This window comes from Asterias rubens, chromosome 3, assembly GCF_902459465.1.
Source record: "Asterias rubens chromosome 3, eAstRub1.3, whole genome shotgun sequence".
Classification (NCBI taxonomy): domain Eukaryota; kingdom Metazoa; phylum Echinodermata; class Asteroidea; order Forcipulatida; family Asteriidae; genus Asterias; species Asterias rubens.
In genome coordinates this window covers 11,525,405-11,539,839 of record NC_047064.1, presented here as the reverse complement: position 1 = coordinate 11,539,839, position 14,435 = coordinate 11,525,405, and the positions used below count along the sequence as shown (strand labels likewise).

Below are 14,435 nucleotides of genomic sequence, written 5' to 3'. Positions count from 1 at the left end.
GGGGTCGGATACACTCACTGATTGTTAACCCAAAGGTAGGGCTGTGCCTAACAAATCATGGTGCTCTGCATCCCGATCGGATACACAGGATCCCGAGGGGTGTATGTTAATCCCCGTCTGGGATTGTGGACGTGCACCCGTGCGTGACCGCACATCACCCTGATCCATCACACCCCATGCAACCTCCTGCGTGGTGACCGTGGGACGGTGGCTGGGAGGGGAGGCCGGTTGCCGGCTGACCCTGCACGGTACGCCGCCTCGATCCTGGCGCACCCAGCCATGACCGGACTGGTCAGGCTGGGTGTACGGTCCCGTAAACTGGGAAAATTCCTGAACCTCGCGCCGGCCGGATATTGAGGCCGCTAAGGTCTGGAAAGCCGTGAGGAATTCGTCTCGGGATAGCGGTTCGCTACCCCGATGATGTTTCCTATGGCCGTCAGGTGAGGAGTCGTCAGACGACCGAAGATGACGGTCTTTTCTGGTCTTCTGCCGCTTATTCGGTACCCGCTCACGGGACGAATCCGAGGCTCTCTCTGAGGAAACCTGAGTGACAGGGATGCCCGAGCAACGGGTGAAACCCGAAGGCGAGGGCGGGCCCTGTGAGTGGGGTATCCCGGGGGAGTCCCAGGTACCCGACTCCGTGACGGGCATGTCGCGGGGCGTTATGGGTAGGACGGTGGAGGGCGCTTTTGTGTGTGAAAGTCTTAGCATTTTTGCCTCGCGGCATGGGAATATGCAAATTAGTAATTCAACTCTACCGGTAAGTAGAGTGAAGTAGACTTACTTTTTTATTTCCCCCCACTTTCACAGTTTTCAGAGGGAAATATTCCTCTTGAGAATTTATACCGATAAGAATGTTATAGTCAATGAGATTTACATTGAAAATAATGAGTTGTTTCTTTAATAGTTACCAATTCTTTTTAATTCTAGAAGTTCATTTGACTTCACCATGCAACAGAACTACCTTGAAACAAGACTTGTTTTTTTTCATAGTCTGTTTACAAGACAGGGTCTTTGGCAAAGAGTTAGAACTATCTAAAGATGAGATTCTTTAGACGGTGGAGATTAGAAATAAGAAGGCTGTGCCACGTCCTTCCTTTCCACAGACAAAGTGATATTAAGATGACTGGGTGTGGTTTCCATTCACAGGGATTTCAACAAGATTGGACTTGGGGAAGAAAAACTAGCAGATTAAAAGATCCCAGCAGGAAGAACAAAGCCCAGATAAGCCTTAGAAAAATGGAAACATTGTGTGGGATTGACAGATGTATCAAGTCTGTATCAATATGTGCTCATTATTAAGCCACTTAGTCTAAGAACAAGTTGTTGGAAGGGTGGGGACACTTTACCTAGATACTAAAGCACTGTATATCAATGGCTCAGAAAGAAAGCCATATCAATTGTGACTCGATTCACATTCATCTATTCTTACGAAAATCCAACAATCATTGTACAAAATCTTTTCAAACTAAGGTGCTTTTTACTACTATTACATAAAGACACTTACAAAAGCCACGAAACACATGATTGGAGAGGAACTTTAGCCAAATTTACTTTCTGTTACATAGGTTTGTTTTAACCAAATCATAAGTTCTAAATACTTTGTTGTATCATCCATGCGACACAGGCCAATATACAGTATTTTCCTTTTTTTTCTTTGGGCAATTGCCATCCGATAACCTTTAGAAAATATATAATTCCACATTCTTCAGAACATTTTCAAGTCATTTTCACTCATGTTTATCCTTTACCCATGCCCCATATCTCTTCAGTCATGAAATTGTCAAAACTGGTCAGTAAATAATAATAACAAAACAGAAGTTTCTTCTTCCACATTCTTTTTGCCAACTGTCCTTTGTACAACCATGACACAATCAAAAGTATTTTTTTAATCCAGTATTTAGAACAAACTCTCTTTAGAGGATCATTACTGGTGTGTAGAATACATTGTACTTTCGGATTCAAACTTTTCAAAGTACTGTACTGTCTGTTGTTTGTAGAGTGGTAGTTTGAGTTCAAGTTGAACAATCTAATGGGTAAATGTTGCTGGCTACAGAAGGTGCACAATTAATACTATGTTGAGTAATAATGAGAACTTATAAAGCGCACAAATCCATCAAAGTGCTCATGGCGCTAAATACAAAGAACAATATTTACATGTACAATAACCAAAATTGAAACGTAAATCTAAGCTAAGAAGAAATCCAGAACATGTTGAAGAGAAATACAATACAAATGCAATATCAAAGAAAACATCGAAGGGTAGAAATCAAACCATTTTCTCAAATACTTGGTTGAAAAGATGTGTCTTAAGGTTTTTCTTAAATTGTGTTAAAGAAACAGATGATTTTACTAGTGCTGGCAATTTGTTCCATAGGCATGGGGCAGCATGTGAGAAAGATGAGTGTTCACTATGTTATACTATTTGTGAATATAAAATAGGGACCTACATGATGCAAGCTTACACTGAGGCTATGAGTTAAGGTCTAAGAATCACTCATATAACACCTGAATAGCAGGTAATAATGATAAACAATGCCTTGCTATGAGTTAAGGTCTAAGAATCACTCATATAACACCTGAATAGCAGGTAATAATGACAAACAATGCCTTGCTATGAGTTAAGGTCTAAGAATCACTCATATAACACCTGAATAGCAGGTAATAATGACAAACAATGCCTTGCTATGAGTTAAGGTCTAAGAATCACTCATATAACACCTGAATAGCAGGTAATAATGACAAACAATGCCTTGCTATGAGTTAAGGTCTAAGAATCACTCATATAACACCTGAATAGCAGGTAATAATGACAAACAATGCCTTGCAATCTATCATCAAAGGAAAAACCAAACTTGATTGACTTAACAACAAAATGAACTCCTGAACCCAACTATGATTTGCAGAAAAGCAAAGAAACAATTATTTATTGAAAGAAAATAGCAGTGTTAATGTAGGATTAGGGCTGGTGTAATAAAAAGGGAAATATCACTCATGATTCACATGGCCCAGAGAAATGTCAGGAAATCAGTTGACTGTAGGCTAAGGCCATTAGGGCTTTAGGGATGTACTCTTACTTTAATGAATATGGCAAAGGGATGGAATGCTTGATAGTATGCACCAAGGGTCATGCCAACAAACTCACAGGGATCAGCCAGACAAAAGCATGCAATCAAAGTTACATTCTACGTACAATTGGCTTTAAAAATATAAGAAAGTTTCAAGATATAACTGTGTTTTATGTGATAGCCTGTATACAGCTTTGAATAATTTACTATATCACTGATTTATGATCTAATTTATTGTCTCTGTGGCTAATATTGACCATGTTGAATATACAGTGATTATACTACAATCATGAACTACAGATTGAGTTCATGACAGACCCATTAATGCTTGGTTGAAAGATGAACTCATATTACTTGACATGTATGTTCTCCTATGCAGTAAAAAATTCATCTTGTGTGACAACAGTTCCTTGATCAAGAAATACTCCTAACTTTTGGGATAGTTTGGAGTTTAATCAATTTTAAGTGTTACTGTTGAATATTTTAGATGTTTATTTTCTGATGCTAGAAATCCTGCCAAACCATGGAAATCGTAATATTGGTCCACTTCATTTCAAGCAATAAACACACCAGCAATCAATGTACAACTATTTGTGTGCACATGCACGCACAGTGGTTGAGCGTCGTGTGCATTTTTAAACTTAGCAAAACAAAGCACGAGTTAGTGACAATAACTAAAAATTTACAACACGTTTTTGATAGATTTTCCAACATTTTTATGCTTTTTCCCATAAAGGGCATTTATAAATGGGAATAAACGAGTGGTGACTCAATCTTGAACATTTAAAACCTTGCTGGGTTGTCTTAGCCCTTTATCGCACGACACAACCCTGCCCTGTACATCTCTTTTATCCCACATAATGTCAGATGGTATCCTGTAGACATTCATTTCTTTGTTAGACAAAGCCCGTAACAACTTCAGACTTTTGCTGACATGCACACGACTAACACTTTTTATCAATATGGAGTTGCATGTTGAGGGTGGCGTTTTACCTTGCTTAAACCGTACAAAGAACAAGGTCGGTTCTGGAAACTTTCTTTTTGGCCGGGCTCACGGCAGCGGTTGAGTTCCTATTCAATTTTCTCACAGAACTAATTATGAGTACCTTCATCTTCTTGCCTTTGTCAAGTCAGGGTTTCATTATGGCAATAAACAAATATTTAGAAAAAGAATCTTCAATGGGCACAGAACAATGAAACGATTAAAATAAAAAGCCCAGCTAATTTCACGCATTGGTCAATGTCATGAAAATTTGCTTTGCATTCTCATTGTAAACTCAACAGTCAACTGGTTCCATTTAGTCTGATAAGTCTTCATCAATTATCATGTGGAAACTAGACAGACCGGACATAAGACTCCACAATTGTAGTATTTGTATTTTAACAGCATGTTGTGAACAGGTTAAGGTCAATGAGGTCAATGCCATATTCAGATGTATATCAGTCAATCTTCATACAAATAAGGTTTGGGTTAACACTGGTTTGAAAATGAACTAGCGTTTATAATAAAGTTCTTCTCTCTCCAAACAAAACAAAACATGACTCTTAAACAACTATTAGGAACAGGCAAATTCAAAATATTAGTAGGACAAAGAGAATGTCTTTAACAATCTTGAGCATTTGGGCCAGATTAGAACATATTTGATAATTATAGATTCTTTGGCTAGTTTAAATTCAAATCATTTAATATTTATAGAGGCACAACAGGAGTGCCACATTTAAGTTTGGCTCGGGAGAGGCACTTAGGATTTACAGGGGCTGCCTTATATTCTAGGGAGGTTAGGCACTAGATAACCAATTTACTAGTTTGGAGTGATTTAAAAAGCTCACAACCACGAAACAACTCAAAGTTACTAATAATGATCTTAAACCTGGATCCAAATAACACAACTTAATAACATCTGTTATTTGTAGACACATTCAAGAAGGTAATTTTCAAAAATCCAGCATCGAATCTTACACTGCTGTCCGCAACCATGGCATCCTTGGAACATTTCTTGATAATAAATTGACAATGGCTGAGCATGTAAAGAAAGAATTATTGACAATCTGCATTTTGACAGTTTTGGAACTAAGTCCTAAATTCTACTGCTACAGTTCTACAGCTAAGTCCTAAATTGATCAGCTACTTGTTTCTATCCCCGCCATTTTAAACCTTGGCCTAGAAGATAAAAGTTCCTATTACACGTCTTTTTTATCCAATGAACCCAACCTACAGTACTTGTATAAACCTTTTTTACCAAGCCATATTTGCTGTTTCACTTCAATTAAAAATAAGTAAAGACTTTCCTATTCACCATGCTTACCATGTCTAATTTTATAACCACAGTTTATAGTTATAAAAAGACCCTGATACTGATAGGTAGACCTAACCAAATTTACCTATTGCAAAGTACTGGGATCTCTATGCTAAAATGAAATAATGTAACCAAGTTGAATTGATCCCCTAAACCAAAACAAATTCAATTGAGGCAATCCTTTGACAACAACAAGCTGTAAAAACGACTACAACTTCCTTTGTGAGTGTACATGTAATACTTACCACATGTACCATTTTGTCATTTTGTGATGGAAAAAACTGGCATGTGCCTAGTAATCAATAGAGGGGGGTATACAACTTTACATGGCACACCTAAATTACACTGACTCTCCAAACTTCACAATGCCCAAGAAACATTCTTTAAAATTAAAAGTCCGCACATTTTCACTTTTAGTGAATTTTAAGTGAATTTTGTCACTTTAAGTGAATTTTGTCAATGGATGACTAAGCACATTATTGGAGGAACCTCAAATGAACAGTAAATGATAACTACTTTACAGGAGAATTAAATGTTAAAAAATAACTAATGATTGTTTACGAGTCCCATTGTGAGAAACAAATCCTTTGGGGGGGGGGGGGGGGCGCTGTTTCGGTACAAGAGAAAAAGAGTGTAAAAGTATCGGAACATTTCCCCTCTTTTTTGGGGGGAGGGGGGTGCTGGTGGTCGGGGAGACACCCTCTGCCACATATCCGGCATGGTATATGAAATATGCAATATTCAAGCCAATTTGATAAACAATCTTTCCATGAATTATAAATATTCTATCTTTTGCATGAATACAAAACTTTTATTCCATCATTTGTTTAATATTAACTAGTCTTGGTTCCAAGACCATTGGTGTTGCGCGGTCACACACAACCAACGTTCCGATTATGCACGGCAAAAACTATGCACGCTTGTAATGAACGAACGCTAGCGGGCGCTCTGTTTCTCTGATTTAGATCTCACCATGGTCTTGCACATTTGCAACGACGGGTCTTAACTTTTTTATTGTTTTTCGGCAAATCTCCCCCGACTTTCCGGTGGAGCCAATCAGAGGCTGCATTGCGGTTGGCTCATGAATAATTCATCAGTGTTGTGCATGCAGTGTACAATGCATGCAGTAATTGCGTTGCATGACTTTTGCTATACTCTGCATGTGTGTGTGGGTATATGTTTTTATCGGAGTATAATAATGTCCAGATCAGTAGGATTTGAAACTTTGCCACATGGTGGAAATACGATAAAGAAAGGTTTGCGGTACCACCACAAACCTTTCTATGTGTAATATCCAGATCCAGACTACTGCATTGCCATGATGCAGCTTGAAATGCGATCGTGGCGTTATGCTCCCGACGTGCCAGGGCCCACACTGATGAAGCCTGTATTGGCTAAACAATTTGCTTATAGTTAGCACAAAATAGTATTTCTTAGCAGAAACTGGTTACCAGCCAATTTTTAATTAAATTTTAAATGTTGTAGACTTATGCCTAGTGCCCACCTAAATTTTTGGATAGTAAAGAAATTTTGTACAGTATTTTCTGCCAAACAGATATTAACTGGTGGGCCCTGTAGTGTTATTCACAGTGAAAGTTTTTTAATCTTGGGGGAAGGAAATCTTGAGGGATTCAAAAGCGTCTTTGTGAGAATGTATTTTGAAACGTAACCGTAGCTGCAGATCTGGGAACGTAAGCGTAGCTTGACTCGGGATTGAAAGCGTACTTTTTGATATTGTAGCGTAACCTAAACGTATCTTGGAGTGTATAAGCGTAGCTGAGTAGCTGCGTAGCTTGGAACGTAACAGTATCTTTTGGAGCGTAAGCATATCTTGGATATAATTCGTAGCTGCGTATCTTGGAACGTAAGCGTAACTTGACATGGGATTGAAAGCGTACCTTTTGATATCATAGCGTAACTTGAAGGAACATAAGCAGATCTGTAAGCGCAGCTGAGTAGCTGTGTAGCTTGGAACGTTGACATCTTTTGGAACGTAAGCATATCTTGGACTGAAGAGTAGCATCTTGGAACAAAAACGTAGCTGCGTATCTTTGAACGTAAGCATAGCTTGACTCGGGCTTGAAAGCGTACCTTTTGATATTATAGTGTAACTTGAAGGAACGTATACCTAAGCGTATCTTGGAACGTAAACGTAGCTGCGTATCTTGGAATGTAAGCGTAGCTTGACTCGGGCTTGAAGGAATGTAGACCGAAGCGTATCTTTGAACGTAAACGTAGCCGAGTAGCTGCGCAGCTTGGAACGTAACCATATAATATTTTTTGGAATGTAGTCGTAACAATATCTTTTGGAACAACTCATGAGAAATTGCGAATTTTGATTGCTTGTCGGGTGGCGACTACTGCTATTCAACTCCCAGTTATTTGAGGCGAATAGTCAGGTCATAAATTCCACTAGTTGCCCAGTTTAATCATTACCTCAAAAATAACTCTTCATTCACAGAATTAAAAAATAATACTTTGTTTGGCAAAATTATGCTTTGAGGGAATTTTGTTTTAGCATTATTTTTATTTCAACCTTTTATAAAAAATTCTCATATTTTTAAGCTACATGTACTCACACAATAACACTGTCAATATAACCATGGAGGTAGATGCGATATTCCTACGTTTTGACATCATCAAAATTACCTGAAAACTCATAACAAAAAGAAATTAGGGGGCCATGAATCAAAATGGAGCATATTGGAACGTTGCGATCATAAGAAACAACGGAGTCGACACCCGCAAGCTGGGAGTTCATAGTGCCCGGGATTTAACACCTCCAACCCCCACGAGACACGGCATGGGCGGTACGTGATATTCCACAAGGCTTATTTCCCGATTGCTCCACGCCGTGGGGCCATACAAGCGTCCGTTACACGGACTCTCTAAATGCTAATCTTACGTTCGATTTTTGACCATTATTTACGATTTCAAATCGTCACGTATCCATAATCTGAATAGGTAGTCTATACTTAAAATTTCACTGTTTTCCTTTTAATAGGCCTATAATGACCACGGAATTACTCTTTGAGCAAAGATTATTAAAAATAGAGCGCCGATCATATTGACCTTTGACTCGGTCTAGTTTGAATAGTCATCTTCAATTCATCACGTGATATGAATATTGCATACATTAAAAGTAATTTACATAGTCTGGCCACGCCTTCAATTTGCAAATGTCCTAGACCTTGGTGAGCACAGAACATGGTGAGATCCGGAAATCAGAGAAACAGAGCGCCCGCTAGCGTTCGTTCATTACAAGCATGTACAGTTTTTGCCGTGCATAATCGGAACGTTGGTTGTGTGTGACCACGCAACACCAATGGTCTTGGAACCTAGACTAAATATTAACATCCAAATATTAACACCTCAGCCCTGCTTGTTACTTGTCAAACTGCCCACAACCGCCCTACTCATTACTCCTCTTACTGCCCTCAACCGTCCTGCTTGTTACTCCTCAAACTGCCCTCAATCGCCCTGCTCATACTCCTTGAACTGCCCTCAACCATCCTGCTCGTTACTCCTCAAACTGCCCTCAACCATCCTGCTCGTTACTCCTCAAACTGCCCTCAACCATCCTGCTCATTACTCCTCAAACTGCAAACAACCATCCTGCATGTTATCCTTAAACTTCCCTCAAACGTCCTGCTTGTTACTCCGCAAAATGCTCTAAACCGTCCAGCTTGTTATCCTCAAACTGCCCTCAACCGTCCTGCTTGTTACTCCTCAAACTGAACTCAACCGTCTTGCTTGTTACTTCTCAAACTGCCCTCAACCGTCCTGCCTGTTACTCCTCAAACTGGCCGCAACCGTCCTGCCTGTTACTTCTTAAATTGCCCTCAACTGTCCAGCGTGTTACTTCTTTAACTGCCCTCAACTGCCCTGCTTGTTATTCCTCAAACTGCCCACAACCGTCCTGCCTGTTACTTCTTAAACTGCCCTCAACCGTCCTGCCTGTTACTTCTTAAACTGCCCTCAACCGTCCTGCCTGTTACTTCTTAAACTGCCCTCAACCGTCCTGCTTGTTACTCCTCAATTGCAAATGTTTTTAAAGCATTTTACAAGACCTTTTTTCTAAACACATTTGGACAAGTCTTTATTTTAATTTTTCGATCAAACTTAGATACTTACCTTAAAGAGATTCAATGATTTGCACCTGCTTCCTACCAATAATATCATAGTCTTAAGGGTTAAAAACACCTGATTAAGGGCCAATATTATGCATTCTTACACAAATGTGTTATGAACATCAACTGAAGTGAAGCGCTTTCAACCACCCTCAACAAATGTTACTTAATAACAACACCAAAATAGGTAGTTACAGTAAACAAACTTGTTAGCTGTTTGTCCAAATCTACTGTATACAAACCAAAGTCAAGCAAGAGCTAATGGAATAGCTTGGTAGTGGAAGTGGTGTACTTACCGATGCCAATGCCTTGCCAAGTGTGTCTCCTGTTTGAGAATTGCCTGCTGCTGTACTTCCTGCAGTTGAGCCTCCTCTTACACCTTCACAACATAAATTAAGAATAGTTAGCAATTAAAGCAATCGCACAACATCGGTAAACAGTATTTTCCAAAGGCCCACACTTTGTGTATCACAACTTATATATAAAATAACAAACCTGTGAAAATTTAGGCTCAACCGGTCATTGGAGTTGAGAGAAAATAATGGGAAAATCCAACCTTGTTTTCGCACGTTTCGCCGTGTCATGACATGTGTTTAAAATAAATAAGTTATTCCTGATATCGAGAATTGATAATTATTTTAATGTTTTCTCAAAAAGTAAAGCATTTCATGGAATAATATTTTAAGGGATGTCTTTCACACTTACCTTCTGTAAACCCTGTAAGTTAATGGTAAATCTGTGAACTTTTAATTTTTGTTCTGTTCAGAAAGTGTCCAATGGCTTTAAGATGTAGAGTAGATTATTGAAAAAACATCAACTCCATACATTAGGGTCAAAGTTTTGGTAATGTTATTGTGTTATGTTTTCATCACTGTATTTAGCATAAAAGAATCCTATTTACACATCGTTAATAAAATGTGTAGATCAAATTGAGACATAGTTTGATCATGCTGATGACTGCTTCAATGACAATCTACATAGACATGTCAACAAAATTAATGATTGTATACCCAAGTACCAATTTGCACTTGAAGTAAAACATTACACCAAGTGAAACTTATGAACATTTCTGTTGTTATATATATTGTATTGTTCCTTGTTGTCTAAATACCACCGATTATGTGAATACTAAAAGTATCGTAACTCTAAACCTGATACCATACACAATCTAAATGTAAAAAAAACTGAGTATAACTTACTTAATATTGTCTCTGTTCCATTGCTGGGTGATGACGATGAATAGGGTGAATGTAGATGTGTGGATGATGAAGTTGTTCCAGGTTTGAAGGATGTCATTGATGGAAGACTCAAGGGATCACGATTTGGAGACATAGTGTGACCATGGACATGACTGCTTCCTTGACTCTGACCATAGCCCTGTTAAAACATACACAACTTTCAGCAAAATATGCAAATACCAAGTACACCCCTCCTCCCCCAACAAAAATACAATAGGTAGAACACCATGCTTACGTAAACAAAATAAACATGAATAGGGTCTACTGAAAACCTTTACTACACATTTTATGCATCTATATGTATTCAAAAGCATCCTCAAGACATTTCTTTTTCCCTACCCATCCTAGTTTGTTTGTTTTTCTTTTGTTTTGTTGTCATAGTCTCATGTAAAGCGCTCTGTTCTCCGTAGAGCGCTATATAAATGTTTCATATTAATATTATTATTATCTTGGATTGTTCCATGTGCAGATATAACTTGAGTTGAAGAGGTGTTTTCTTACCATGGGCTCATGTGGTGGGTAGGTAGTTTGAGACTGAGAATACGAGGATCCAGAATTGCCTAAGATGGAAGAGGAATGGAAGCTAGCACTGGATGGGGCCAGCCCATTACTGCTCCAAGGATCTGTACTATGAGGACTGTGGGTGCCTGCCGTTGCATCTACAATATTACAACAAAACAATTGTTTATTAATTTATTACAATACATTGCACTTCAAGGCATTTATCATGCTTAAGAAGGGAAAAAAATACATTGCATACTACTCTTGCCGATATTTTGGGTTTGCAAAGGCACAAATAAAAACCATAAAAAAACTTCAAACAAACTTAACTTTGTACAGTATTTTTCAGTTTTATTTTGGCACAATTATGTAAGGTAAAAATAAGAAAACCACCTGTAAAGTTACACGCCTGTTCATGAACTTTTCAACTAGACAACTTTTGGGGAAAAATAGAGCGTTGCTTCCTCATCATGTTTATTATACATGTACAGTATTGATTCATGACTTAACATTATTTTTTTGTAACCATATTGAAATAACTTGTACAAAAAACCTTTAAATACATGTAATTCACGCCCTTTTTATGCCATCATGACATACTCATTAAAGGTTCTTTATTAACATTGAGGTTAAAACACTTCATTTACAAGGCTCAATTCACCCTCATATCAATTGGATTTTATAAAAAAGTTGAATACCAATGCTCACAATGTCCATGTGACTATTAACAAGGTTTAGCATGAACAGCTGCAAAAGAACAAACCAGCAATGTACCAAATTGGGCTGTGAACAATGTTGATGCACAGTACATATAAGCTCATCAACACTATGAGCTTTTTTTGTAGGATATCTGGAGCGACAATATCTTCCGAAGTATTAATAATGAACATATGAATTTTCTTATAAATTATGACAAATGTTAGCCTTTATGTATCTTCATGGTTTTATCAAACACCATTATTTTCCTGTTACCATAAGTGCTGGTCACCTGACTGAGGTGAAACTTTCCAGTTGTCTTCATATTGATAAACACTATCGATTGTAAACATTTTAATGGGTTCTTTTGAGATAGACAAATAGTTTTTATTTTGACCCGAGGTATTTTTTCACATGTAATGTAGTGATGACGTTATTGAACTGTTTTAATACGTTTACATTCAAAAAGATATCATCAACTGAGATCATTTTTAAATTCACTTCCAGCTTGACTCCAGAGCTACAATTGAACTGGAGAAGATTTCTTTACTTCAACTTTTGGTTTTACCTTTAAAGACATTGTCAAATTGGGGTCATATCAATGTAGCTTTTGTTAACCATTCAAGACCTGTCCAATTACAATGATTGTCAACATGGCTGATGTACTTTCGGATTTTTCTTTTAAATAAAACATTTTGGTTGACTGTAATTCATGACTTCATCACAAAGTCACAACTTCCTCATCATCTACAGGTTTGTAGTACAACTACGTGTACACGTCAAAATTGAAGTTGAAATAAGCTCCGCAACTACACTATGCTATGCATTTACTTGCGGGTTAAGTTAACCAAGAACAAGGTGAGGAAAAAAGTCTTTTTTAAGAAACAAAAAACAAAAGAATAAAAACAATAGTTGTGCTGACAACCCAACACACAAATAGAAGAAGACCAAAACACACAGATTAAGACAGATTATCTGTCTTAATCTGTGTGTTTTGGTCTTCTTCTATTTGTGTGTTTCTGTCTTAATCTGTGTGTTTTGGTCTTCTTCTATTTGTGTGTTTCTGTCTTAATCTGTGTGTTTTGGTCTTCTATTTGTGTGTTTCTGTCTTAATCTGTGTGTTTTGGTCTTCTTCTATTTGTGTGTTTCTGTCTTAATCTGTGTGTTTTGGTCTTCTTCTATTTGTGTGTTGGGTTGTCAGCACAACTATTGGTTTTATTCTTTTGTAGATTGTACTTCCACAGCAAGAGTGTCAGTCCAATTAACAACTGCATCTTGGTAGTTAGCTTGAAGTAAGATAAGAAGCGTTGGAAGGCCATCCAGTATCATGTCTGTAAACATTACAATGTATCAGTGTTGTAGACGAGTCTATGTTGTCAGAGTCTATGTCATAAACTTGAACAAGATAATAACCCTAACAGTGCGGTTGAAACAAATAGGGTCACTGGTTGACATGCCAAAGCCACAGGCAATGCATCAACACAAACAATATTTTTTTATCAGAAACGATTAACGAGGGCAAAAGGAAGCATTATTTTGCATCCCCTCCCTTTTTCCTGGTCTCAAACTGAGTCCCATGGGTCAAGTCCAAGTCCAGAAAAAATGAACCTAGAATGGTCTCAAGTCCGAGACCAGACTAAAATCCTCCAAATCGTTACAATGTCTTCATCAAAGGACCAAACATAAGCAATGGATGACTATTGCCCAAAATCTTGAGCACAGATTAATGATGCATCTTTCTAAGTTTGGCTGCAATCTGCCAAAAGAAAATTGGTTCTATTTTGTTTGGCTACAATGAATATCTGTGAGTGAGGCATGAGTTTTGACCATGCTTGTTTAAAATTGGCTGAAAAGTTTAGGATTGAGAGTCTTAAATAATAATTAAAGTAATGCATTAATACAATGCAACAAGTACAATTCTTTCAGCATGCCATTCATGGATGCAGTTACACATAATATAAAGCAGTATAAATTATGAATGTGCTCTACATTATAGGTGCAATACTGCCCTCAAGAGGCTTGAATTACCTTCATGTCCATAATTATGACTATGGGATTATTGAGTGATTTGTTGTTGTTGGCTCAGGATTCCAACATGTATCAAGTACTATATTATGTTTAGAAAAGTATAGATTACCTTTCCCTCCTACAACAAAAACTTAAAGAAAATTCAACCATTTGCAAGTTGATTGTGTTCTAAAGGGTTTTGGTGATAAAAGGCTGCAGTCGTTATTGTTAGTTTAGAAAGGGTTTGTTGGATTGTAACCTTTGGGATAACTTTTTTTTTTTTTTTTTCCCCACTCCTATAATAAAATAAAAATGCAATTGTATCAGTTGTTCGTTTTATGTGATCTTCCCAAGAAGGGAACTTGGCAAAGTTCCCACAAAGGAAAATGCCTAGCTGGCAATAGCCAAGTTCTGTCAAATAAACATTGGTATAGCATCTATGATCTGACTTTTCAATAAACTATGCTTCAGTAACTTGAAGACAATACCTCATCTAGC

At 37.8% G+C, this 14,435-nt stretch overlaps 1 protein-coding gene across 4 annotated transcripts in view; it reads right to left on the bottom strand.

Annotated features, from left to right (window-relative positions):
• Positions 1–14,435, bottom strand: part of LOC117287943 (transcription factor 12-like) — a 98,996-nt gene that overhangs the window by 45,842 nt on the left and 38,719 nt on the right. For all 4 annotated transcript variants that reach the window (XM_033768589.1, XM_033768591.1, XM_033768590.1 and 1 more), the window contains 3 exons: positions 11,235–11,392; positions 10,695–10,872; positions 9,792–9,874 (listed from right to left, as the gene is read on the bottom strand). In XM_033768589.1, the coding sequence (XP_033624480.1) occupies positions 9,792–9,874; positions 10,695–10,872; positions 11,235–11,392 (419 nt within the window). The remainder of the gene's footprint in view (positions 1–9,791; positions 9,875–10,694; positions 10,873–11,234; positions 11,393–14,435) is intronic.